Genomic DNA, 25,974 nt, shown 5'->3' with positions numbered 1-25,974 from the left:
CTGTACTTGGGGATCTTTAGTGGGATAGTGCAGTGACACTGTCGGTTTCGACTATGTGTAAAGTAGTGGTTGACCCATGGTTTAAAATAGCACTTGTCCCACCTGTAGCTGTTCCTTTCTCCTTGCTAGTGCCTCGCCCAACTGCAGAACACTGCGTGCCAGCAGACGGCTCTCTGATTGGATGAAGACGGCAGCTCCTGGTTCCATCTGTCCTATGAGGTTTCTCGAAGCCTCCAGCACCTCCTCCATGCTACTCTGCAGGTCATCTATGCTCGCTTGCAGTCCCTGGGGAAAAAAAGCAAGGTGTCAACAAGTTCTTTTAATTTTAGATTTTTTTTTTTCTCGTATTATATGTGTTTTTATCGTGTTTGATGACAGTATATTTGTCAAACCTCTGCCTTTTTTTAGATTAATTGTTCTGTCAGGATTATTTTTTATCACTGCTTTAAATTTTGAAAAACACTCAAAAGTGAAAAGCCTAGCAAGTGAGGAAGAAGAAATACACCACATCCAGGGAAAAACAACCAATTTCCCAGTGCTGTACAACCGCTGGTATTTTTATCCCTGCTCAATGACAAGATGTCCCTCGTGTGTACAGAATGTCTCCCTCTCCAGGAGCACATATTTGTTGCAAAAACAAGGCCGTGTGTGTGAATCTGCACTCCTCCGCTTTCTGAAAAGCATGATATGAGCACAAGCAATACAATAAAAAACATCCATTAGCTAGAAGTGTATTAGATAATGGAATAAAATGGAAACTAATACATTTACTAGGGAGGGGGGCAATTATATCATTTAATGTTTAAAAAACAGGCAAACTAATTTTAAGTTTTACTGTGATAAAAAAAATGTTTGAGATATGTGATCTACATACATGTAATTATTGAATTGCTTGTTCTACTGCTTTTCATTAAAATATATTCAGATAAATGCTTATTAAATATTATGGGTAGGAATCTTTTACAAATTATTTTCACTTTTTTTTTTAATTTACACAATTCTATATCGGCTATGACAAACCTAAATTTATGTATTCATATAACAAAAAAATGACCAAATGCACAAAAACAACGAAAAAATTTAATGGCCTCTGTCTGTGCATAATAATAGTCACACATTTTCTGAAAAATAAATGAAACAAAATGCACCTACTTTCCTATCTAAAGGTCAGTAAGTCAGGGTAGTGCAGTCGAAACAAAGATTCAACCATTAAGGCCAAGGAACTTAAAAACAAAAGCAGTGGTCAAGAGACGGGTGTAGTCTTTAGGAAGAGAGTTAGGGAATCATGCCATGGACACTTCCTAGATCAGGCTGTCCTGCAGCACTAACAGTATCCTGGCCACTTCTCAGACCTCGCCTGGATGGCAGTGGCAAGAAGGAAACTATAAAAGCATCTCAAATCTACCAAAGAAATCATTTGTGTGAGCTTTTGTGGTCACGTGAGACAGAATTAGAACTTTTAAGTTGAAATGTGGAAGAGCTGAGCCGGGCGCAATCCTAACACCGTCAGTCATACTTACAGTATATACTCCTGGGAATTACTGTATGTCCTGCTGATATAGATCCTTAGTGATCAGTGCCTTTACAGAGTGAGCCACCCAGAGTTCTATTTTGTCTCCAGGTGGATGTGGCCACACTAGCCAGCCCCAGAACCTCGGAGATGGATTCATCCTATCCCTCTCCAAAAGTAGTTAGGCTGTATTAGAACATTCATGAGCAGAGAGGCAGCTCCTCCAAACAAATGGGTTTTTTGAAATAGCCCATACGAGCACTCTGTGATCCTGTGCTATGTACTCACGTTAATGGCCCCCACCCGGGCCTGTGCCAGCTCCACAGTGCTGTACTGGCAGGGCGGAGCACTCAGCAGCTCTTTGGTTTCCTCCTCGTGCCGCTTCAGACGGCACGAAATGGCGCCGAACAGACGACTGTAGCCTTGCCAGCGCTGGAGGAGTCCCTGAGCTCTGAGCAGCTCGTCGGTCAGCTCTTGAATGACCGCCCTCCACCTGGCAGGACCAAGGACACACAGGCAGGCCACTATGACTTGCCGTCCACGTAGCTTTGCAAGATGCCGAGTGACATGGGCAACGTGTACGCAGTTGCTTCAAAGGCCACACGACAATACAAGAGCTTGGAGAGTCCATTCATATCATTCATTAGACACAACAGCCATTCAGATGCACTCAAGTTCTCGATGCTGGAAGGACATGGAGACCTTGGTTATAGGCCCATTTACAATATAATACTTGGTTTCGTTGAATTTATAGACACATCCAACAAAGGCGTGGTAGGTGAGTACTGAAATGGCTCAATGACATTTTGCCTTATGCCACTGCAGTGAATAAGGCTTTGTTGGAAGGTGTTGAAGGTGTGGCTCGCAGTGTCTGGGTGCTGCAGAGTGCAGTGGTGCGGCAGTACTGACCGTGTCTGCTCCCCCTCGAGCTGTTCAGACAGGAGGAGGGCAGCAGCAGGACTGACCACGTCCCTTAATGCGGAATAGGTCCCGGTCAGAGCGTCCCACTTTGTCTCACCCTGCTCCAGTTCGTCCCGCAGGAGCTGTATGGAGGAATGTGATAAAATCTGCATTGTATCAATACAACCAATAATTAGTGTTGTTTCTAACGCAAAAAAATGACTGTGTGCACCACATGTGAAAAAAAAGTCATGGGCTTATTCCACACCACATTTCGCAATTTGGTCATTCACACTAAGTAAGATAATTTATGTGGAAATAATGGAGAGAGAGAGGGTGAGAGAGAGAGAGAGAGAGAGATGTATGTGTGCGTTTGTGTGTGTGTGTGTGTGTGTGCGTGCATGCATGCGTTTTTCGGTTTCACATTGGCTTGAATAAAGTGAGAGAAAGAAAAAGGAAAAATGTAAAAAAAAAATTTTTTTAAAAGCCAAGGGAAGGAGACCTGCAGTTGATTGGCATGGCTCTGGAGAGCGCTGAGGGAGAGCGGGGGTGTTCGCTCTTGCTCCAGTGTGTAGTGGGCCTGGGCTGTGCTGAGCACGGCCTCACTCAGCTGTCGCTCAAACAGACCCCACCGCTCCAGCACCTGCTGCAGCCTCAGCTTCAGCTCCACCACCTGGGAGGGGGACACAACATCACCACCTGCACTTCTGAGCTCCACTGCTTTCCCATGTGATGTGTGGCATACAGCATAACAGTACAAGAACAGCAGTGGAAAATTAATTTGGTCTAATTTCTAAAGATATCAGATGGTACATCAAGGTAATTAATAAGGTGCATCAACACTTTTGGAAAAATTGATTTCTCACTTTTGTCACGTATCAAATGGGTACTGATTTATATTGCTTGTTTATGTCCATGAAAACACATACGTGTGCGTTTATGTGTGTGTGTGTGTGTGTGTGTGTAGGTGTGTGTGTGTGTGTGTGGGCGCATGTGTGCAGGTGTGCGTGTGTAAGCAAAGAGATGATTTCAGTGCAATGAATACAAACCATGTGAGTGTGTGTGTGCAGAGGCTCGCTCTGAGAGTTCGTCTGTCAGGTTAACACACCTGTTGACTCAAAGCTGCACAGGCCTGATTGACAGCGTCCGTCTGCGTGATGAATTCACAGTCACGCTCCTGCTCTGTGCCTTCATCCTGGGACAGACAGGCCTCTCCCAGCACCTGCAGTTCTGCCAGTTTCAACTTCAGCTTTTCTTCCGTCTCCTGTGGTATTACATTCACAAACACGCACACATACACACATACACACACACACACACATACACACAGACGCAGATAGGATAGGGAAAGTAGATTGGTTTAGTTGGAACTATCTCTGTTTACAGAAAATCTAAAATATACTCTTATTGGCAATATAGTATACATTGAATGAATCATTCAGCAAATATTTTGTTGTACCTTATAATTATAATTGTATAATAATTTGCCCGTGTTTCTGAAACATACCACACACTCCTTCAGGGCTTTCTCTGCTGAAGAACGACTGACAGGCCTCTCGACCAATTGCATCCTTTCCCTCTGGCCAATGACCCAGTGGCGCAGATGCTGCAGTTTATTCTCCCTGTCTGCGCAGATGTGCAGTAGCTGTTCCACATGTCTAGTCTGTGAAAAATTCCACAGTGAAAGAAAGAGTAAGCAAGAACTATACTTCCTCTTAATCAAAACAGAGCAAAACATAAAACAGTTATCTCACAACAATCTGACTTGTATCTGACCTGCCCTCTGTTGGCTACCCTATGTCACTACTTTATTACAGATTGCCCCTGTGATGCATTTGGTGAATGGACCATTCTCACTGTGCTACCCTGAAGGGGATTAGAAACCAGTGAGTGGGCTGACCTGGTAGCTCAGTGCCCCCTGTAGGTGATGCCAGCGCTCGTTGAGAGCGCCCAGCTCCTCTGCAAACTGAGTGCGCTCGTAGCGCTTGGTCTGGATGTCCGGGCTGCTGATTTGTAAGACCGACTGGTTGACGAAGTCCACAGTGAGTTGGCAGCAGGTGATCTCTAACTTGCACTCCTGAGGAAGACACATGTAAGAAAGGTCACCGTGTTGTAAAAATAAGTTTAGTTCACATGTGTTGGACTAATGAAAACAGAACAGCACATTGCCCTTGTTTCAGCATCATTACTGCATGTTACCAGTACAAAAGAGCAGCGGCATTAACCCCTGTGTTATGATGAAATTCACACAAAACTGTCTTGAGAAATCTGACCACCTAATCACCAACTACATCTGACTGAGTACATGACCGCTCATATTCACTACCTGCAGTAATGAGTGCCTAGGTCATTTCTGCAACATCTCAGTTGACCTACCTGATTAAATAGAAGCCAAAAGCAAATAAATAAATAAATAAATAAATAAGTATTTCACTTGACGGCCAAGTATATTTTTTGGAAAGAATTCAGAATAAGCAAAGCATGACTAAAGAAACAGCCGTGTAACTCAAGAGAACTGGCAAATCAGCTGAGTAGCTGACAGGAATTCCAGATGTAGGGCATATATGAGAAGTAGTATATCAGGGGGAAGTACCTTGAGCAGCTGGAGCTCCTGGGTGAGGCTGGCTGCTGAGGCCTTGTGGCTGTGGAGCCTTTTTAGCCCCTCCTCCAGGCTGACCTCCCTCTCGCTGATCCAGGTGTTCAGCTCTGTTATTGCGTCGCGTGACGGGAGCCTCTCCATCAACGCCTTGACAGCAGTGGGAGTAACGTTTCAGATCTTATCTAGACTCATTTTCTCGGTATCTTACAGTCAAGATATTAATTTTACATTTTTGGATATGCTGCAGGCACAGTACATACTGTTCAGATGGAGAAATAGATTATATTAAGACATGGGGAATCATTGAGGTATCTCTGTCATCTGTGGTCTAGATTACCACATCTAAGTGGGTATTGTAATAGGTGCTTAGGCAGGAAGGTCATTATAGATTGAGGAAATAACATATTTATTTAATCTCTCCCATCCACATCCTCAGTAGGATAGAACAACGAGCACTGAGGGATAGGCCAAAGGACTTATTTACTCTGGAGACAAAGCCACATGGAACTTTTTTATGAATTCATTAATTTTAAGATTTAAATATCCCATTGAAAATATAAGTTTATATCATTCACTGCTGCAGTTTTTTCCACAGCGGTGTTCCAGCAGAACTAAAGAAACGGCTCAAAGCTAAAGGTATGAGATTTGTAGGCATACAGCAGTATGGACGAACAGTTACTTTTTCTGGGTTTTTTCAGGGTTTTAGATGTGCTGACTAAGGTATTCGGTCCAAAAACGTTGACTTTATAAAAGCAGAGATCTCAAAAATGTGTGTGGAAATAAAATCTTGATTCTGGGATTTTATTCCCAGCATTTTGTAAACAGACTAACCGTGCTGCCCTTCTTCTGAAAATCTTTGTACTGCCGCAATCGTTTTCAAACCTCAAAAGTGCCTGGTTTCTCAAGAGTTTGAAAGTCATCCTTGGACTGGAATATGTCATGTGACCATTTTTGGGCAATGTGCATATAATATAACGCAAGGTGTGAGCAGTCGCTACGCTTGCCTGGTGCAGTCTCTCCTGGATGGCGGGCAGAGCGGACTGCACCTGGGCCCATCCCTGCTCCAGCTGCGTCAGCTGCGACTGCAGCGAGGCGGTGTCGGTGTCCTTCAGCAGCAGCAGCTGCGTGCCCGTGCCGACCACCAACGCCTTCAGAGCCGATCTGGACTCCACTTCCTTGGTGAACTCCTGCGCATGGACAAGGGTGGCAGCAGTTAACAGGTATAATCAAATGGATCTCTATTAAGTAATAAAGAGTAGCAAGTAACATAATCTATGCGTCACAATGCTTTCAACACACATGAAAAAGATGTCCATGTTTTTAACTAGGGCATTTGAGTGTGTGTGCAAATAGCCACAAAGAGAGAAAGTGAACAGACGGCTACATGAAGGCTTTGGATTGAGGTTAAAAGTGAAAGAAATCAGAGTTTAAAGTGAAAGAAATTAAAAATACACAGCAGATCTCATATGGGAGAATATTTTGACCTGTCCAGTTAATTAACTGGCATCACAGCTGGAACAGCAAATAATCCAAATAATATGATTCACCAGGAACTGGGCGAGGTGAGTGCGGATTTGCTCCAGGTCCTGTGGTACTGTGACAGAGCGATGTCTCCACAACTGCAGACGCTCTCTGGCTTCGCCCATCCACTCACTGAGTGCCACTGAATCACGCCGGAACCTACAGGTGCGGAAAGAGGGGGGGCGGGTGTTGGGGGTGTTATTTCAGGGTTGTTTATAAACTTCTTCACATGGGTTTGAGCCAAATCTGCAAGAGGAATGAATCATCCACTGTCATATTCTAAACTCCATCTGGCTCTTTTTGTGGAATAAAGCAGGGCTGGACCAGGTCGCATCATAAGAAAAGCTGAATATTAAAAATCACTCCAGTAGGCAGAAGCACTTTCCTTTAAACATTAAACACGGTTAAAGAGAAAATTGGGGCAGATACTCTCGCTTATATTCATAGTGAAGGCAGAATGGCAGCCCTGAGCTTGGTTATTATCAAGAAATTAATTAACTGAGATGTCATGGCGTTAACGTGACGAGTAGTCATAAGCAGTAATGTAAACGGTCCTTAAAAACATATGATTCACACAGGTGTGAGACAGTGTCAGTGGGCACGGGTGCAGCCTGCATCGGTTTTGCCGGTTGTTCACACCTGCTCCAGATCCTCCGCAGCCTGTCCACCCGGAGGCCGTCCTGCTCCACTCTCCTCCGCACGGCCGTCCAGCGCGCTTCCAGCTCCCGCGCGGCAGCGGCTACATCCCGCCGCCCGCCCCCCTGCAGCCCCCGCCCCTGCTCCAGGACCAGGCACAGCCGGGCCCCGCTCTCCTCCAGCACTCCTTTCATTTGCTGCCAGAGAAAGAATTCAATTATCATCTTCCTCTTTCACACGCTCCCCCCCCCCCAACCTCCTTCCTCCTCCTCCTCCACCTCCCCAATCCACCTCTCGCACTGCTATGGCAACAGGCCCCTAACTCTGCCACTACTGTGAACCCAATTGTGACAAGGGAACACATGAATCTCTTTGAAGAAGATCTAAGAAGAATTCACTCCTCAGAACTCACTTCTCTCGGTTTTTTTTTGAGTTGGAAAATAATTTCAGAACCAAACAATTAATGAAGAGAGAATATGAGGAAAATTCTATAAAATATCGGAATTACGCACAATACACTCACATTACTCTTGCCATTTTGTGATGGAAAATATCACTAACCCAGCACCACAGAACTAAGTAACATGAAAACACTAATAATTACAGGTTAAATAATTATATAATTGTACAACCTTTTCATCCATAATAATTCATTACATTGGTGTATACATAATCCACCGAGGCCCTTCAATGGGAGAACACTTTACTGCCCCCTAGTGGTTTTGGCAAGTAGGTAAAACGGAAACCTGGTAGATGGACAGCCTCTCCCGCAGGCGTTCCTCGGTCTCCTCCACCAGGCCCACGCTGGGCAGCCTGGACTCCACTTCCTGCAGGAGCCTCCCCAATCCGCTGCAGTTCTCCTCCCACTGTGTCCATATCTGCAAAAGCCCCCAGTATCCTCAGCACAGCAGCAAAACACAGGCAGGTCTGTCGATTTCTCACATATGCTACATTACATTACATTACATTATAGGCATTTAGCAGACGCTCTTATCCAGAGCGACGTACAACAAGTGCATAGGTTTCATGATGTAGAGGCGCAAAAGAAACACTAGAGTAAAGTAAGGATCGTAGTGCCAGAAGTGACCACATCGATCAGGACTCCAACCCTGTAGAGTAAGCTTGTTCAGCAAGCAAGAATCCTACCAAGTACAAACTAGCACTGGAATCACACCTAATCATACAAAAACAATCCTGCCAGATACACTAACATAATCAAATTATCCTAGCTAGATACAGCGAGCTGAACTATAGGCTAGAGAGGGGTGGGGAGAGGTGCAGCCTGAAGAGATGAGTCTTCAGTCTGCGTTTGAAAGTGGTGAGATTCTCTGCTGTTCTGACCGTCACGGGGAGGTCATTCCACCAGCGAGGGGCCAGGACAGACAGCAGACGGGAGCGGGAAGTGCAGACGCGGAGAGGGGGAGGTGCCAAGCGTCCAGAGGTGGCCGAACGGAGAGGTCTGGCTGGTGTGTAGGGTCTGATGATCCTCTGAATGTACCCTGGTGCTGACCCCTTAGCTGCCTGGTATGCAAGCACCAAGGACTTAAATTTGATGCGAGCCATAACAGGCAGCCAGTGGAGGTCAGTGAGCAGGGGGTGACATGGGAATGTCTGGGGAGGTTGTAGACCAGACGCGCTGCAGCATTCTGGATGAGCTGCAGGGGTCTGATGGCGGATGCTGGCAGACCAGCCAGTAGCGAGTTGCAGTAGTCCAAGCGGGACAGGACCATCGCTTGAACCAGGAGCTGGGTTGCGTAGGTGGTGAGGAAGGGGCGCATTCTCCGGATGTTGTACAGGAAGAACCTGCACGTTCGACTCATCGCCGTGATGTTCTGGGAGAGGGACAGTCTGTTGTCCATCACCACTCCAAGGTTTTTTGCGGTGGGTGATGATGACACCACAGTGTCCCCCAGGGAAATAGAAAAGTCGAGAAGGTTAGAGGATGGAGCAGGGATGAAGATCATCTCCGTCTTGCCTGGGTTCAGCTTAAGATGGTGGTTATCCATCCAGCTCTGGATGTCCCTCAGGCAAGCAGAGATGCGAGCAGAGACCCGAGTGTCAGAGGGCGGGAAGGAGAGAAAGAGTTGGGTGTCATCGGCATAACAATGATAGGACAACCCATGGGCAGAGATTACAGGACCAAGAGATTGGGTGTACAGGGAGAATAGGAGGGGACCAAGGACAGAGCCCTGGGGAACTCCTGTGGCAAGGGGGCGAGGTGCTGATACTGCACCAGCCCAGGCGACTTGGAAGGAGCGACCGGAGAGGTAGGACTCAATCCAGTCAAGTGCTGTGCCACAGATCCCCATAGCTGCCAGGGAGGACAGGAGGATGGGATGGTTGACGGTGTCAAAGGCAGCAGAAAGGTCTAGGAGGATCAGGACAGATGAATGGGAGGCTGCTTGTGCGGCGTGAAGCGACTCATTGACCGAGAGGAGTGCGGTCTCCGTCGAGTGGCCAGGTCTGAAGCCAGACTGGTAGGGGTCTAGGAGGTTGTTCAGGGAGAGAAAAGAGGAGAGTTGATTAGAAGCAGCTCGTTCAATTGTTTTGGATAGGAAAGGGAGAAGGGAGACAGGACGGTAGTTCTGGATGACAGAGGAATCCAGAGTGGGCTTTTTCAGCAGTGGGGTGACGTGAGCCAGCTTGAAAGAAGAGGGGAAACATCCAGAAGACAGTGCTAATACAGATATGCTAATACAGTGAAATAAGATTAGTTAAGTGGGAATAAACAATGACTATGATTACAATTAAATTAGCGTGAAGCTATGGAGCAATTAACAAATACTTGGGATAACAGGTGAGAAAGGCGCCGTAAACACTAATCGCTGACTACCCAACCAGTTCTTTGTTGACAAAATGTACATTTCTTGAAACAGTAATATGTGTTAGTTCTGTGACTCATCTCTTCAGAATTTCATGTCATGAAAATTTTCATTTTATTTTCTATATAGCAGGCATACAAATGAAACTTTGCTCTTGTTGTGCGCTGAAGCCTTTTACTGGCCATTTCTCAACTGCAAGGTCCTAGACAAACACACCCCTGCTGAATAACATTACTTTCATATTTCCTCTCGCAAATGAGGTTTTCACAGCTCATGTCAGCGCCCGGTTCCCACTGGCTGTGCTGAACGAGGGGGCAGAGCCTCCGGTTACCTGCAGCGTTCTGTGCATCTGCGTTCCGTGTTCCAGGGCCTGCCGCCGCAGAGCGCCGATATCCTGCTCCAGCTGCGCCATCGCGGCTTCCTGCCCGCGCAGCACACTGTCAGGGACCCGTGAGGAGAAGTGTTTCACCGCAGCAAGGTACGATCCCAAACGCTGAAAATAACCCTGTGATCCCAGGGGAGGAGACAAGTGCAAAATCACACTAAAGAGCAGGCCTTTAATTGGACGCTTCAGCGAACAGAACTGAGGTCAGGATTTTGTTGAGGACTCTTCAAGGACTGACTGACAGTAAGAATTCGAGTTGGATTTTTGAGTCAGATGGCTGACCCACGAACAGTAGCAGTCAGCAGTTTTACTCAAGAAAGTATTTCAGCAAAGGGTTCAGTCAGGTCATTATGGTCGAAATACTAGACCATAAAGAACCAATGAACCAGTTATTTATGGGTGCCATGACAAAAAGTGATAATGCGCCTGCAGGCGGTGCGCACCTTATGGCTGCTGAGGTGGTCCTGCAGCTCAGTGCGACTGTGCTCCACCAGGCCCTGGCTGCGGCCCAGCCTCTCTCGGCCCAGCTCTGTCAGGCTGGCCAGCCCCTGGAGCAGCCCCTCGTACTTCTGCTGAAGGTCCAGGCTCTCCCTCAGCCCCTCCTGCCTCTCCCGCAAGGAGCTCCAGGCGCTATCCAGCACGTCCTGGAGACCCAGGATGCACAGTGTCTCAAGTGCACAGTCACACTAACTCTAAGGAGGGAGCTAACTCAAGCTCATATCCTGGAGGGCCACTGCGTCTGCTGGATGTATGTACTGCACAACTGGAGTTTTGATACCGCTGCCCTAACTGAACACCACCTACAGCACCATGAGACCTTCCAAAAACAGTGTGCACAAACATGCCCAGCTACACAGTGCTAAAAAGCTTCAGAAGACCTGACTAAATATAACGTATTATATAAAATGCATTATTATTCTTCTTCTTCTTCTTCTTCTTATTATTATTATTATTATTATTATTATTATTAATACTACTATGCATGTCATCTATATCAGTATGTACATGTCCTACCTCCAGCTTGTGAACCTCCTCAATGAGAGATGTGGGTAGGCTGTTGCTCTCTACCCTCTCCTTCAATGCAGACACCTGGTTCTCCTGCAGCAGCGCCTCCAACTGGAACTGCTCAACAGCCTGCAAACACAACCACAGGGAGGATTCAGGCCACAGGTTAACATCATGCTTTTCATTATGACATGTTAGGGTGTGGGGGCCCATTTGAACTCAGGAAAAAAAAAATTCCAGAGAGACTACTTCCCTACCTTCACTACTTTGTATTGGTTTGTAAAATGAGACATGGTGTAGCAATACTGGTGTTAAATAGTTGATTTCACTGAACAGCAGGAGAGCCTGGTCTTGACTGGGAGCAATGGAATCAATTTTCACTGCAGAAGGGTTTACCTGAAACTGTTTGCCAGGGTCGTGACCTGAAGCTTCATTAATTGTTTGGTTCAAAAGCAAGTTTTTACCAAGCAAGGACTCATGCAATCCTCTTATATCTCTCTGTGGGGGTTAGAGAAACAAAGGCAAATTATAATTGTCATTTGTGTCTATGTAAACTAAAACGACAGGATGTGTATCAGCAGGAAGATAGATCAACAGATAACATCAATGTGTGAATACCAGAGGTAAGTTCTCGATTATCAACTCAGAGCTGTTAAGTGTGCAAAACCTTATTAGACAGGGTGTTGAAACAGTTTCACACACCTCACACAAGACTTTATGAGCGTCGCGCAGGAAATGCGCATAGCAAGTTTGTTCAGGAAACTCTCGCAGCAGCCAACAATTGGTTGGCCTCAGAAATCACGTGTTCTCACACTCAATCACATGCACACATGACTAATGAAGTGCCTTTTTAAAACTGACAATCAGACCGCTCCCGTGCTGCTCATTACCTGCATTACTCTTTATATGCTCAGCTGCTGCTGCTCCAATTTACTATTATTATTATTATTACCATGTTTTATTCAACAGACACACCTTGTCCTAGGTGACATTCAAAGCATAATTACAATGTTTCCATGTTTATATATTCATTGAAACTGAGTTTCCTGAAATGTTAAAATTACTTTGGAATCAATTCTGGAACCTTTGGGCTCATCACTATCCATTAATCCCTTCACCATCTTGCTATTTAATAATTTAATATATTTCTAGCCATTCAAGATAATTCAGACCCTGCATCTTATTTTATTTGTTAGCATAGTATATGCCTGTGTGAGACTGTATTGACCAAGAGTTAATCTTTTATTGCAATGCATTACTTCATATTGTATATCCCTAAACTGGTGATGGACACACATTATACCTTGAAAGCCCAGTCATCTAGGGCCTCTGAAAAAATGTATTTATTTATTTATTGTGGCGAGGATGCAGTGGTGGTTGAGTTATTTATTGATTTTATTTCATTTATATAATGGTTGCACTTAAAAATCATCAAGACAAAGACATAAAACAAACTTCCATTGTGGCTGAGAGGCACGCCTGACCTGGCACTGATCGGCGAGGTCCAGGCGAGCTCGCAGTTGGGCCTGTCTGGAGGGGAGGGCCGTCTGGATGATGGACAGGCGGCTCTGCAGACACTGCAGACAGGGGGAAACTTGGGGAGCCGCTGAACCCAGAGCGCTCCGGACCCCTGGCTCCTGGCAACTCAACTCATTTCCCACTCTGTCCAGCTCCACAGCCAGGCTCTGACGATCACACAGAAATGCCTCTACTGCAGCACCCGTTTCCCATCATGCCACCACAGTACCACCGTATTGCACATGGGCCACAAGTAAAACCCAGAAATAAGGATTTCCATCCATAGTATGGGTGTTATTTCCATGTAGATCACTAAAAACTACAAATTAAAATAAAACGTGAGGAAATATAAAATAACCAAATAAACGCATAACAAAATGTTCGTATTGAACTCTCTGCATTGAACTCAGGCAGAATAAAGGCAGTAATGTCAGTAACACAGTATCGCCGAGACATCAGGCTGTCTGTGTGAGCAGTACCTCCAGCTGCAGCAGATAGAGCTGGTCGTCCTCCTGGGACGTCCCACAGGGGGACAGCAGCAGGTCTGTGACAGAGCAAAGCGACAGATCCACTCCACACAGCACGTGGTACAAATCCTCCTCCAGGGTGAGACCGGAATCCCCTTCTGAGCTGGCCTGCGGTACACAGCACACCAGTTCAACAGACCAAACTGACCAATAGGGTCTCTTGGGAAAATGGCAGTGTGGTTACCTGGCCCTCCTTACCTGTGTCTGTGATGTAATGGCCAGCTGGCCAAGCTCTCGAAGGCGTACGGTGTGTGACTGCAGCTCCTGCGAAGTGTGTGTTCCGAGATCTCTCACTATCGCGCTGCTACCCGCGGCAACCACTGCACCTGTCACCTGCGGAGGGAGAGCAGTCAGCACAGGTTTCGCCCTCCACCCACTCAGCAAAAACACCAAACATCCATCCATACACTTTAAAATGCCACACCCCCTCACATAGCACACTGCCCAGAGTCTGCGAGGCCTGACCTCAGATGAGCCTAGATTTGCACTCTCCTCCAGGGCCTGCAGTTTGGCAGTCAGACGGGTGTGAAGGTGTGCCCACATCTCCTCAGATATGAATCCCTCTTCACCGTCAGTATGGGCAGTTGGAACTACAGCAGGAGATCTGAAGGGTCCAGTAAGAGAGAAGCTCTCAGTCCACGTCACATTCCAATTGTATGACATCACAATAAAAAAAGAAACAACAGTCGCATTCTGGATTAGTTAAGATGTGCTAAAGCTTGAGTGAAATCTGACCAGAATGGTGCAGCTAAGACAGCGGGAGGGCAGAGCAGCTTTACCCTGGGGGTGTCTGCGCTTGGCTGTCCTGTGATAGGCTGTGCAGACGTGACCGGCTGCCATGCCTCGCGATGGCCTTGGTCAGGTCCCTCTGTTCACTCAGCTCGTGTTCCAGCTCCTGGAGAGTTTGAGGAGTCCATCAGCACCAAAACACAGTTTCCACGATGTCTATAGCCAGCTCCAGTACCCAAGTACTGTCACCTCACACTGGGTCTACAGTCAACCCAGGCAAGAAAACCCATCTTGCACTCAACTCTTGCACACATGCGGCTACAATATTCAAAAATATTCAAACTAATTCAATAAGTCAAGACTTTTCAGCAACATTTTTTTGGTCGTACCCTCTGCTGCTGCAAACTGTTCTGTCTGATGAGTTTGCCCTTGGTGGAGGTCAGCATCTCGTGGACACTGGCACTGCCCTTCAACACACTTCCTTGAAGGTGCTCTGAATGCTGAATCTCCTGTGGTGACAGACCAACTGTGAATTACCAATCATGCAATTAAGGTTCAGACTACATCAATTGTTTTTTTAGGCCTATCAAATTAAGTAAGTACCTATAATTACACACTTACAAAATGGTAATTTTGTGCTATCATTCATTTGAAAATGAAATACCACAGGAAGCCCGTTTATTTTAACCTCTGAATGCACCTCCAGGGGCATTTCAACTAGAGATTCTCGTCAACAGTCGTACCTGAATGTGCGATGGACAAAACAGTGAGACAGATGCAGCTTTAATGAACAAGACCATGAAAAAGCAGACTAATGACAACAGCTTGCTCTCTCCTAACATTCTCTCAGCATTCTGATATATATTATGGTAGAGTAAAATAGGTAATAAATCTAAGTGAGAGTGATTACGATTCTGCACACTGTTAATTTCAGAGAGTAATTAAGTTGGTTATTTTAAGTGGCTCAGTAAACTCGCTCCCCTGAAGGCACATGGTGAAACCACCAATATTAAGACTCCTCAAGACCAGAGTGGTGCATTGAGAGCTTTCAGTGTGAGCGTGGGATGTTTCCGTGTGGGATTGTGTGAGGGTTTCAATGTTTCAGTCCCAGTTTTGGCTGTAAAATCCACTAGTGCTATTTATATACAGTGGGGTCCAAAAGTCTGAGACCACTAGTCAAGATATTTCTATTTTGCATTTGTTTTGAATGTAATACTAATTCTTTCATTACAAATGATAATATCAGCTTAACAATTTGAGTGAAAAGTTGAATTTTTGAAAAATGTACATGAACTTCAGAATATCTTCGTATTTGGTCCCCCTTTTGCTTTAATGACAGCATGCACTCGAGCTGGCATGGACTCGACACGTTTGTGCATAACCTGATGACCCATGTTATCCCAGCATGATTTGACAATGTTCCAAAGAGCTTCTTGTGATGTCACAGAATGCGTGGCTTTCTCAGTCTTCAAGTGCCCCCATAAATGTTCAATGGGGTTGAGGTCAGGTGTCTGTGGAGGAAAGTCCATGAGAGTCAGGACTCCTTGGACTTCTTTGGTCTTCAAGTAGTTCTTGCAAAGCTTTGAGGTGTGTTTGGGGTCATTATCCTGCTGCAGTATGAATCCTTCTCCACAAAGATGCAAACCAGAGGGTATAGCATGTCTCTGAAGAATGGAGTGGTACTTCTCCTTGGTCAGGGTGTAGTCAATTCGGTGCAGGTGTCCAACTCCAGAGTAGGCAAAACACCCCCAGACTTGAATATTCCCACCACCATGTTTCACTGTGAGTTTGATACACTGCGGTATCATTCTCTCTCCTGTTCGTCTCCTTACATACACCCTTCTGTTACTGCCATAAATCTCAAACTTGGATTCATCAGTAAATAGGACTTTTTTCCAGTCATCCACTGTGTAATGCTGGTATTTATTAGCCCACCCCAAGCATTTGGCCCTGTTTCCCCTCCTGAGAAGTGGTTTAGAAACTGCTACTCGTCCTCTGAGACCACTACAAGACAGCCTTCTTTTGACAGTACTTTTGCTGATTGGAGTCTTGCGTTCTTTATTTAGCAAATTGTGTATCTGTGATGAAGTTGCTTTTCTATCTCTCAGGGAACTAAGCTTGATGTATTGATCTTCTGATGGTGTGGTCATTTTTGGTCTTCCTGATCGTTTTTTGGATACAACTGATCCAGTTTCTGCAAAGCGTTTTAGAGGAAATCTGACCTTTTGTACGAAGTATTTGTATAAATAGTAGTATAATAGTATAAGTATAAATTTGCTTAAATTTGATTGCTGACCTAGAAATAGTGCATAATCTTAAATATTTCTTCTTCATTTTACATGTAATAACCTCTTGTGTTTTTAAATGTTTCTGAATCCTCAAACTTTCTGATTATTTCCAGGTTTACGTGAAAATATTATAGATTCTCAATGTGGTCTCAGACTTTTGGACCCCACTGTATATCCAGGTACATATAAAACAATTTATGTACTGAAAAGTTTTTAGTTCAACATTTATCATAGTCACCTGCATATAGTGAGCTTACTGATATGCCTAATGTAGAACATGAACTAAGTATACAGAATTCATACTGTAGTAATGAGCTTCAGACTTTTTTTTAAAAAAAGGTAGCTACAGTATATGGTATGTATAGCATGAACAGAACAATCACTGTGATTCACAATATAAATTAAATAAAATTATGGGGCTATTCTCTTCCGCACAAAACAAACTTGCTCACTTTAAATAAAACTTAAACTGAGAAATACACAAAACTGAAATTCACAAAAAAAAACGTATTTACAAAAAAGAAACATACAAATGTCCAATTTTTGACTATTTCCTTGCATATCTCAACATTAAAAGACATTCTGGAATACCACTGTGTTTTTACAAACCTTAATCACTGAAAATAATACCCTAGGGCAGGGGACTGCAACTGTGGTCCTGGAGAGCCACAGGCTCCGCTATATTTTGTTATTAATTAAGTGCTGAGCAACAAAATGAGCAGTTGATTACGCAGTTAACTCACTTCACCTGATTGTTTGGGTCTGAATTGGGTGCTGATTTTAAGGCAAAAACGAAAACCAGCGGTGCTTATGGCTCTCCAGGAACCAGGGTTGCCTGGTTTCCCTCGGCAGGGCCACTCAACTCCGAGTCCAGCCGACCGCAGTGTCTGCCGGTATTTGCTCCATGCATTACACTACCTAATGAGCTTACTTCCTGAGCCAAGGAGGTAAATAATTATTGAAATCAGGCGGTGTAGTACATGGTGTCAGCAAATGCCTGCAGACACCGCGACATGCAGGACCTGGAGTTGAGTGGCCCCGCCTTGGCGGGGCGGGGCTACTCAAGCCCCTGTTTTGCATATACTGCCGTTCTGTGTTTGTGTGTGTGTTTGTGTGTACGCTCTGGGTGTGTATATTGACAAGAGCATACCTGTTCCACATTCTGTCTCTCCTGGAGTAACTGCTGGAAGGTGACCAGACTGGTTTTGAGCAGTTCCAGTCTAGATGAGAGGGCCTCCACCTGATGGTGTGTCTCACTGGAAGCCTCTTGTAGGCCCAGGTCTGACAGGCTGGCAACCTTCGCTTCTATTTCCAAGAACATCTCCTGGGTGCACATACAGGGCATCAGATGGGAAATCCGAAATGTATTCAAATCCCCTTTTAACATGAGACACCAATGTCATTAGGCCGTTTCCATTTACTGCATCTGATGTTCCTGGACAAAATACAGTGTACATGTTTTTAAGGTTACAGTATTTTATTCTGCCCAAATCCAGGTCCCAGTACTCTCTTGAGCAAAGTAATATTGGACGATTCCCATTTCTGAAACATATTTACATTTACTGCACACAAAATGCAACGCAGGGTCAGATCACAAAGTTTACTGTCCTTTCACTCTAGCTTTGCCTGCACGTGCCATTTGGAAATATTATGCGAAGCTACACTGACACCCGCACTGAAATAGTGTATCTATTCCACATATTCAGCATTTGTACTGATTACCAATAGCCACTCTTTTAGGTAGCTCCCTTCCACTACACTCAAATTAAATAAATTCACACCGACAGAATATTTTTGTGACCTCATACCACAACTATCTGACATTGAAACTACGATACGCAAGAATTCAGCGAATGCACCATCTCAGCAGAAGGGAATTCAACTTTAAATTTAGTGCAACAGCAGAGGCATTAAGACATGTTTATCTATCTAGCTGGGAGACACACAGTAAGAATATGTGTGAACGGCACAGACAGACAGGGTCTGCGTGTGAAATGTGGGTCAAATTCATTTTTAAAAATACAGTAGTAAACCACTATGTTTCACAGAATCTGAAAAACAAAGCTTTCACAGATTATAAAAACAAGTGTTTATATAGGAATGAAATGCGTCATCTGTTTCCTAAAACCATTAATCGTTTCAGTAGACTTACTGTATATAATATGTATATAATACAGGAAGACCACATATGAATTAGTTTTCTACTTGCACAGAAGAAACCTTAGGTCACTCACATTGATCTACATATTTGTTCCTGCAAGCTACCTCATGTCTTTTTTTAAATATTAACCAGGCTGAGTTCTTCTTTTTAGCTCATTTAAATAATGCAAACGGCTTAACTCTTTCCTGAAGGACAGAGTGGTGCACTGTGCACTGTCACTTTAAACTTTTTTTTTTTTTTGGCTGTGGTACGTGGTTTCACATTGGCTAAGTCTGAGTGACGCACAAACTGAGGTGTGTTTGTGCATACAATATGCTGTGTGATAATTAATCTTCTAGCTTTCACCCTAAGAACCTTAAAACAGTGTCAAACTCAATTGTCTTTCTGTGTGTTTGCCACGTTAGACACAGTTGCATTGAGATTATTCTAGTTCTGTTTAGACCTATCTCTGTTCTATAGCTCCACAAAAATCATGCATTCATAAAAAATAGGAGACCAAGACCATGAGAACAAATAATGACAGGAGGCCATTCATTATATCTAGGCTTGTCATTTACCTGGGTTGCTAAGGAACCCCTCCTGTCCCATAATTTTGTAAGTACAAAAAACAGCTGCACAGAGCAGCAGTCCCACTCGGCAGCATTTAGAAACACTTTGAACTCACAGCAATTTAGAAAGCGGCTGTTAAATAAGAGCAGCTTGCACAATAAAGAGGGAAAGAATGCAATATGAAACGAGTAACTCAGAAAAGCAGTTTTGCCCCTAAAGAGAGCGGGATCCAAATGCAGATATACTGTACGTCTCGCCTCACCCCACTTGGAATTCCAGCCGTAATGGGAGTGAATTAAAGCAGTAAAGCGGTTGTGCGTGACTGGAGAGGAGGGAGACATGCTGAGCCCTGACTGAGACAGTGAACACACAGGTCTTTAATCTGACACCACTGTGCTGGGCTGTAACCTGACACCGGCGTGCATAAAAAGGGCAGAGCCCACAGAAATAATACATGTGGAATCCACTAAAAATAAAGGCGTGAATCCTCAGCGTGAGGGTCTTCTGGGCCGAGCTAGCACATGACACTATCGTCAAGTCATGCCTCTGGTGGTGTTTCACGCGCCTGCCAATCTCCTGCTTAAACAAACACGGCTCCTCCAGCCGCGGACTCCAACGGCGCTGAACTTTGACCCCTCTTTGCTTACCTGGCAGCTGAGGAGCTGCTGCTCGAAGCTGTCCTGCATGGCCGCGGCCGGCAACGGGGCTCCCAGGCTCCGGCGGGCTCCCTCCAGCCAAAGCTCCAGCTGGGCGGCCTGCTCGCGACAGGCATGAAGCGCTCCCTGAGCGGGGCAGGTCTCACCTGAGGCCTGGGACAACCAGAGAGAGTCACGGCACTCAAGGAGCGAGAGAGAGCTCGGCGCATGGAAAAGGTGTGTCGTCTCCGCCGCCTCCGCGGGGGATGCTGGGACTCGAAAATCAACTTTTCCACCTTTCTCTCTATCTCTCTTTCACTCTCTCTCTCTATCTCCCTCTCTCTATCTCTCTCTCTCTCTCTCGCGCCTGCCCCACCCACAATCCACGCCGGAGCTGTACTCACTTCCTGAAAGTCGCTGCCGGGTTGCCGGGCTCGAGTGACAGATCAGAGCGCTATACGCGAGACTCTGGTCATGTGCCCCACAGGCATGTGGGACTGAACAGAATGAGGTGGAGGGAGGCCAGACAACAGCGACAGCACTGCCAGCTGATCCAACACAGCGTTTCACACAACTCTGCGCCGCTCTCTCTCTCTCTCTCTCACACACACACACAAACACTCACACACACACACACACACAAACACACACTCAGACAGCACTCTGTTTACATTCCTACAGAGATAAGCGCCTGAGGGAACCTGCTGAAACAGTCGCCACAGTAAAGAGGACCCGAGCTGACAGGGTGTTTCCCTCCCACACCCTTCCCCACCCACGAATAACAATGGCAATTTTCACCAGGTGAACGCTGACACCCACTCACCAGTAGCAGGGTACCCTGAGTTTACAGGAGGGAAGGCTCAAAAGACAGAACTGAGATCACCAAACTCTCTTCAAACAAATCGATTAGTTAGTAATGTGCGTAAACAAGCACTGTGCAAGCACTAAAGATCACACCGGCTTTTCGGCAGAGCTAACCCAATGATTTTCAAGAGCTCTTGCAAAACTCCCTTAAAGCAATTCCAGGGCATACAGAAAGGCACGTTTGTTTGTGCATGATTGACAGTAGAGTGGTTAGAGTGCATGAAGTGCATGGCTGTGTAAAAACTGTGCCGTGGTTGTGCTTACCAGGAGCGCAGCTGGACGCATGCTGTCTGCACCGTCCTGGGGAAGCCTGAGTGTGTCCTGAGACTGCGTGTGCTCGCGCTCCGTGTCCCTAGACTGCGTGAGAACCGCGTGCTCAGGAGCGGCAGAGTCTTCGGACAGAGATGGCCGGATACAGCCATCCGCAGACTGCGAATGTGTTCGCCTTGTCGGGTCGGCAGGCGTGTTCGCGTGTTGACTTAGGGGGTGTGTGCTGTGTACACTCTCCCTCTCTGGAGGCTTTGTTTCCGTGCTGTGGGAGCACACGGGGGAAGTCTGTTTCCTCTGTGTCTTCAGGAGACCGGTGTCCTCCTCCGGAGCAGGTGGAGTGTCCTCAGTAGCCCCTTCAGTGTCTCGGGCCTGTCCGTACGCTACCTCAGAAGGTGTAGGCGTGCTGCGCTGCGTGTCCCTAATCAGCGAATCAGAGTCTCGAGTGTGCGAGGGTGTAAGCTGTGTGGAGTGCCGGGTGTCAATGTCTGGGGCCTCTAGAGCGACGCCGGCAGTGTGTGGAAGCGCGTGCGACACGTCTCTAAGCGTGAACGCGGCAGGTCTGTCGCCCGCCGGTCTGTGTGTGCTGTGCGTGTCTTGGCTCTGTGTCTTCAGCCGCTCTGGCTGGCTATCCTCCCCCCGCCATGCAAGCCCACTCTGTCCCAAGAGCTCCTGACACAGAAAGAGAGAGACGGGAGGGGTGGATCACATTGTGGATTTATTCATTTTCTTCCCCCAGACGGGGACACGAGATAGGCAGTCTCAAAGTCTTCACAAGGGCATAAAAAGGACAGTCTGCATGCGGAAAAGGATTAAGACAGGGAAAACGGTCCTACTTGCTACATTAATGCCAGCTGGACAATCAGTGCGTTTACATGAATAGCAAATAGTATTCGGAGTGCTGAAAAGATCACTCAGTTCAGAATATACAGTACATTCTACCACCAATACATCACATTCAGAGTATAAACAGGAATATTCTCCTTCCAGGTATTGGAGGTGAAATTCCATTGTAACTAGCTTCATAACACTGCATGAATATTAAATCCAGAAAAATCAGGAAAACAATAAAATTACTTTCCGAATATTAAGGGAACACCAAAAGAAAAAGAAAAAGAAAAAGAAAAAAGCAGGCACATCATGAACAGCTGAATAGTTAACATAGTGTCAGCAAATAAGCACAGCAGGTACACAAAGGGGTAATAATTCTAATCTAAAATGAGTTTTTTAGTACCATTCCCTTTTTCAAATTAGATGAAAGAATCAAATTAAAACTATAATATTTGTTTTAAAACATGGTGTGCAATATTCTGGCTTGTTACAAAAGGCATGCAGTAAATACATTTTTAGGATTATTCCAACAGTACTGCTTAGGAGTATAACAGTTAAACATAAAAGGCCCATGTAGTAATTGTTATTTCTATTTTGAAAAAAGAATTCCCACTGAGAATCTGTGGAAACTCAATTGCTTTCTCTTGCAAATCTCAGTGCCCATCACAACATTACACATTGGGTAAATGTGATGCATCAGTCCCTCCCAATATTGGTAGACATCGGGTATTATATCGTCAAAATAAACATAATGCCAAAATCATTCTTGTAAGGTGCTTGTAAAGTTATGATCACCCAATTGCAAATGTCATTTCACACAACAAATCACAAATCTATAGGTAGGCAGCAAGACTGAGTGTGCATGTAAACATAGAGTCTATCAGGAATGAGGGAACTCCAATGCGTGTAAACAGAAGGTTGGGCACAGAACACGACCGCCGAAAAACGAAACGCTTAATATTCGGAATTCTATGCCATGGAAACGCACTGAATGATGGCTCCGACTACTCGCTCTACGCTAGGAGACTGTACACCTCTGCTGGGTTTTAGAGGCGGTGCTGGACAGGTTTACTGAGGGGGATTTGTTTACCATGCTTTGAGGGAGGGCCTGTGTTCTGACTGTGGCCACAGGCTTTGAATGAGCTTCAGTCTCGCTCGCTCCTGTAGGGAGAGAGAGTCCCACTATGTCCTGCGGAGACAGGAGGAACAGTTGTCTTTCAGCGACGGTCACACTTTTTAAGCAGGAGCTAAAATGCCTTGAACAGCGTATTAGAGAAGGAAAAAGCCATTTTTTGAGAGGTTCTGCTTATCTGGGGTGTATTTTAATGAAGTATTTTAAATGCATTTGAAATGCAAGACACACCTTCACTTTTTTACTTTTTGCTCCATTTTTAAAGCAAAAATCAAATAAATACTATTCATATTTTTCTTGATTTGTTTTCTAAATGAACAATACAGTGAATTGCCAAGTAAAACATACAAACAGAATCAAAAAAACGTGTGTAGGTGTGTGCACGTGTGTGTGTGTGTATGTGTGTAAGGGTGTAATGAGAGAGACATCCAGAACAGTTTCAATGTAAACATGTGGATTTGGCTATACCAGGAAGACAGTACCTTTGTGGAAGAATCAGGCTGGGGATCAAACACTTCGTCTCTTCCTAGGCTGTGCTCCAAGGAGGCGTCTGAAGTCGGCCTGCTGGCCTGCTCCTCGCCTGTGAAGATCTCGTCTGGATCCTGGTCGCGGGAGCAGAGAAGAACAGGGGCAGGTTACAGTCCACAGCCTGCCACTGCAGTGAAGCAGCGTCGTCTCCGTAACCACTGGATACCCCTCGACACTAAATGGCCCTCAGGGATTCAGCAGGTGTCCCGGCTTTCTTTGAGCCATACAGTTCCCCTATAGCACTCCGAAGAAATAGGGCAGGGAGCACCTGCCGCTAGCGATTCATCAGCCTGTACTGAAACATAAACTGACCGGCAGAGAAAAGAACCCACAATAGCCGCATATGCTTCTCAGGACAGCCGTCTCTGTGCTGTTTTTTTTTTTTTTTTTTTTTGGTGTATTGGATCTTGCTTTTTTGTTTTGCTTTTGAAACGTTTACAAAACAAAAGTAAAGAACAAAAACCTTCCAGAAGTACAAAAAACACAGGGCTGAGTCATCATGCTCATTCAGGGATTCCATTAAAAATTCCCCATGTTAATATAAGCCAAATTGATTTTGAGAAGGAGGATGAAATACTACTTTCCATACATTCAAAGTGAACGAAACATTATACGAAATGCTCCATTTTCATCGTTAACTTCAAAAAATATATTTGGATCATATTTATACTTATTTTAATAAAACTTCCCAAATCATTCTAACCTCTAAATATATTTCTGTACCCTAGAAGAGACAAAAATAACTATTGACAATATTTTGAAAATATAAGAATTGGCCAGCTTCTGTACAAAAATGTATATAAATGCTGAAAAAATAATACAACAAACAGAGCATCAAAGAAATAGAAAGTTAAAAAAGAAAAGGGCCAGCAAAAGAAGAACTGCTTTATTGCCAACAGGGTGAAAGGGAAAGGGGAAAAGAAAAAAATGAAGGTTTAAACAGAAAGAATGAAGCCATTAAAAAGAAAACTGTGAAAACAAGAGAGCTGAGGGGGAGTTCTACGCAGAGTGTTCTGACTGTGACAGGCTGGAGAAGTATGAAGGGAACAGGCAGCAGGAGTGGTCCTGGATATGGGCAGAAAATCAACCAGCAGAGGCGGAAGAGAAGAGGAAGCGCAGAAGAGGAGGAACGAAGGACCCAAGCGGAGCGGTGGGCTTTGGTTCCAGAGATGTTTTACCTCCGGAACACTGAAAGTGAGCGTTTCTGAGGACGAGGAGTGGGAGCTTCCTCTGTCTTCTTCCTCTTCAGACAGTGACATATACCACACCTCCTGCTTTGCAATTTCAGGGACACACAGGCCGGCCACATTTAACAACATCCTTACTACGGGTGCTTCTTGTTCGACGAACTGAATGACATTGTTAAACTGCTATTTGTAATTAGTGAGAATTATTACACTGTATCAGGGTTCCCACTCATTTTAGGAAATCATTTTCCAGGACTTTTCAAGGACAGTTTCCATGACTTAGACTTACAGACATGAAACATGGACAACGGTAGCCCAAAGCTGGTGGTGGACCGGGGGGGGGCGGCAATGTGCAAGTACCATAACCATTCAAAACTTTGCGCAGGTGTTTTCCATGACTGGAAAACTAGTTGATAAATTTCCAGGTTTTCAAGGTTTTCCAGGATGAGTGGGAAGCCTGATTATCAGTAGTTCTCACCACGTCTGCCATACATGTATGTTGAAGCTGTTGACATCCAGAGCAAATTGAGAAAGACACTCAAGGACCAGCACGTTTGGTTTCCTCCTCTGATCAGCTGTGTTGGAGTTGAGGGACAGTGGGACAAAGAGAGGCTTAGTGCTGTACCTGTGTAGTCCTCTCTGACCCCCAGCTCAGTCTCTGTTCTGGACTGGACCCCACCTCCACTGTCAACAGAGATGCCCCGGATCTTTTCAGAACATCCTCTTCAACATGTACGATCCGGATCTGTCCCACCTCTGCGTCATTGTCCTGAAACAGAAGCACATATTATACCAGCCCTCTTCATAAAACTATTGGTTTGGTAAACCCAGTGAGATGGAAAATTAGGAGAAAATATCAGTGAGTATTATTCATAGGACAGGCAAGACGCAGTAAGGGTAGTATGTATATTATCCACAACGGGCTAGCGAGACAATTTTTCAAGGTATTGTTTAAAGAACTTTCCTTGATGTTTGAGGTGTAAGCTCACCTGCATTTCTTCAAGAATGGACAGGGTAGGACTGGGGACTATGACCTCTTCTGAGGTAGAGGTAGACAGCTCTTCCAGTTCCACTGGCTGCTCAATGGCCACCTGAGAAGGACAGCAACATTTTCAGTTGCTATGGTAACCTGAAACAATAGCTAATACCTGCCTACCCTCAAACCTATACTCACATCCTCTAGTATGACATTCTCATCAGTACTTAAGATTAGTGCATTTCCGCTTGACAGATGCAAGCATACAAAGGAGCCTGCGGTAGATCAGACTGCATTGTTTCACAAGCAGTTCCTTCCTGTAGGATAACCTTGGGTCGTCCAAGGCTGGACTGCATTCCAGTTGTTCTTCCCACAGACAAACACCTCCCTCCACCAGCTCCCTG

General features: G+C 45.3%; 1 protein-coding gene across 10 annotated transcripts in view; it reads right to left on the bottom strand.

The window, feature by feature from the left end:
- Positions 1–25,974, bottom strand: part of syne2b (spectrin repeat containing, nuclear envelope 2b) — a 107,075-nt gene that overhangs the window by 30,167 nt on the left and 50,934 nt on the right. For 6 of the 10 annotated variants that reach the window (XM_064324086.1, XM_064324113.1, XM_064324150.1 and 3 more), the window contains 30 exons: positions 25,584–25,685; positions 25,220–25,363; positions 24,586–24,681; positions 23,362–23,481; positions 22,838–22,936; positions 20,914–21,588; positions 19,798–19,959; positions 17,591–17,764; positions 14,542–14,661; positions 14,203–14,318; positions 13,889–14,027; positions 13,622–13,756; positions 13,376–13,531; positions 12,863–13,063; positions 11,775–11,876; positions 11,388–11,507; positions 10,817–11,017; positions 10,320–10,493; positions 7,913–8,044; positions 7,170–7,363; positions 6,557–6,689; positions 6,014–6,196; positions 5,004–5,156; positions 4,311–4,487; positions 3,918–4,073; positions 3,519–3,674; positions 2,913–3,083; positions 2,420–2,553; positions 1,799–2,003; positions 103–285 (listed from right to left, as the gene is read on the bottom strand). In XM_064324086.1, the coding sequence (XP_064180156.1) occupies positions 103–285; positions 1,799–2,003; positions 2,420–2,553; positions 2,913–3,083; positions 3,519–3,674; positions 3,918–4,073; positions 4,311–4,487; positions 5,004–5,156; positions 6,014–6,196; positions 6,557–6,689; positions 7,170–7,363; positions 7,913–8,044; positions 10,320–10,493; positions 10,817–11,017; positions 11,388–11,507; positions 11,775–11,876; positions 12,863–13,063; positions 13,376–13,531; positions 13,622–13,756; positions 13,889–14,027; positions 14,203–14,318; positions 14,542–14,661; positions 17,591–17,764; positions 19,798–19,959; positions 20,914–21,588; positions 22,838–22,936; positions 23,362–23,481; positions 24,586–24,681; positions 25,220–25,363; positions 25,584–25,685 (5,013 nt within the window). The remainder of the gene's footprint in view (positions 1–102; positions 286–1,798; positions 2,004–2,419; positions 2,554–2,912; positions 3,084–3,518; positions 3,675–3,917; positions 4,074–4,310; positions 4,488–5,003; positions 5,157–6,013; positions 6,197–6,556; positions 6,690–7,169; positions 7,364–7,912; positions 8,045–10,319; positions 10,494–10,816; positions 11,018–11,387; positions 11,508–11,774; positions 11,877–12,862; positions 13,064–13,375; positions 13,532–13,621; positions 13,757–13,888; positions 14,028–14,202; positions 14,319–14,541; positions 14,662–17,590; positions 17,765–19,797; positions 19,960–20,913; positions 21,589–22,837; positions 22,937–23,361; positions 23,482–24,585; positions 24,682–25,219; positions 25,364–25,583; positions 25,686–25,974) is intronic. The other 4 variants (XM_064324095.1, XM_064324132.1, XM_064324122.1 and 1 more) reach the window with 4 other exon arrangements.

The sequence above is a fragment of the Anguilla rostrata genome, chromosome 1 (genome assembly GCF_018555375.3).
Source record: "Anguilla rostrata isolate EN2019 chromosome 1, ASM1855537v3, whole genome shotgun sequence".
NCBI lineage: Eukaryota > Metazoa > Chordata > Actinopteri > Anguilliformes > Anguillidae > Anguilla > Anguilla rostrata.
The sequence above is the reverse complement of the archived record's forward strand: the minus strand, read 5'-3'. Positions and strand labels throughout refer to the sequence as shown.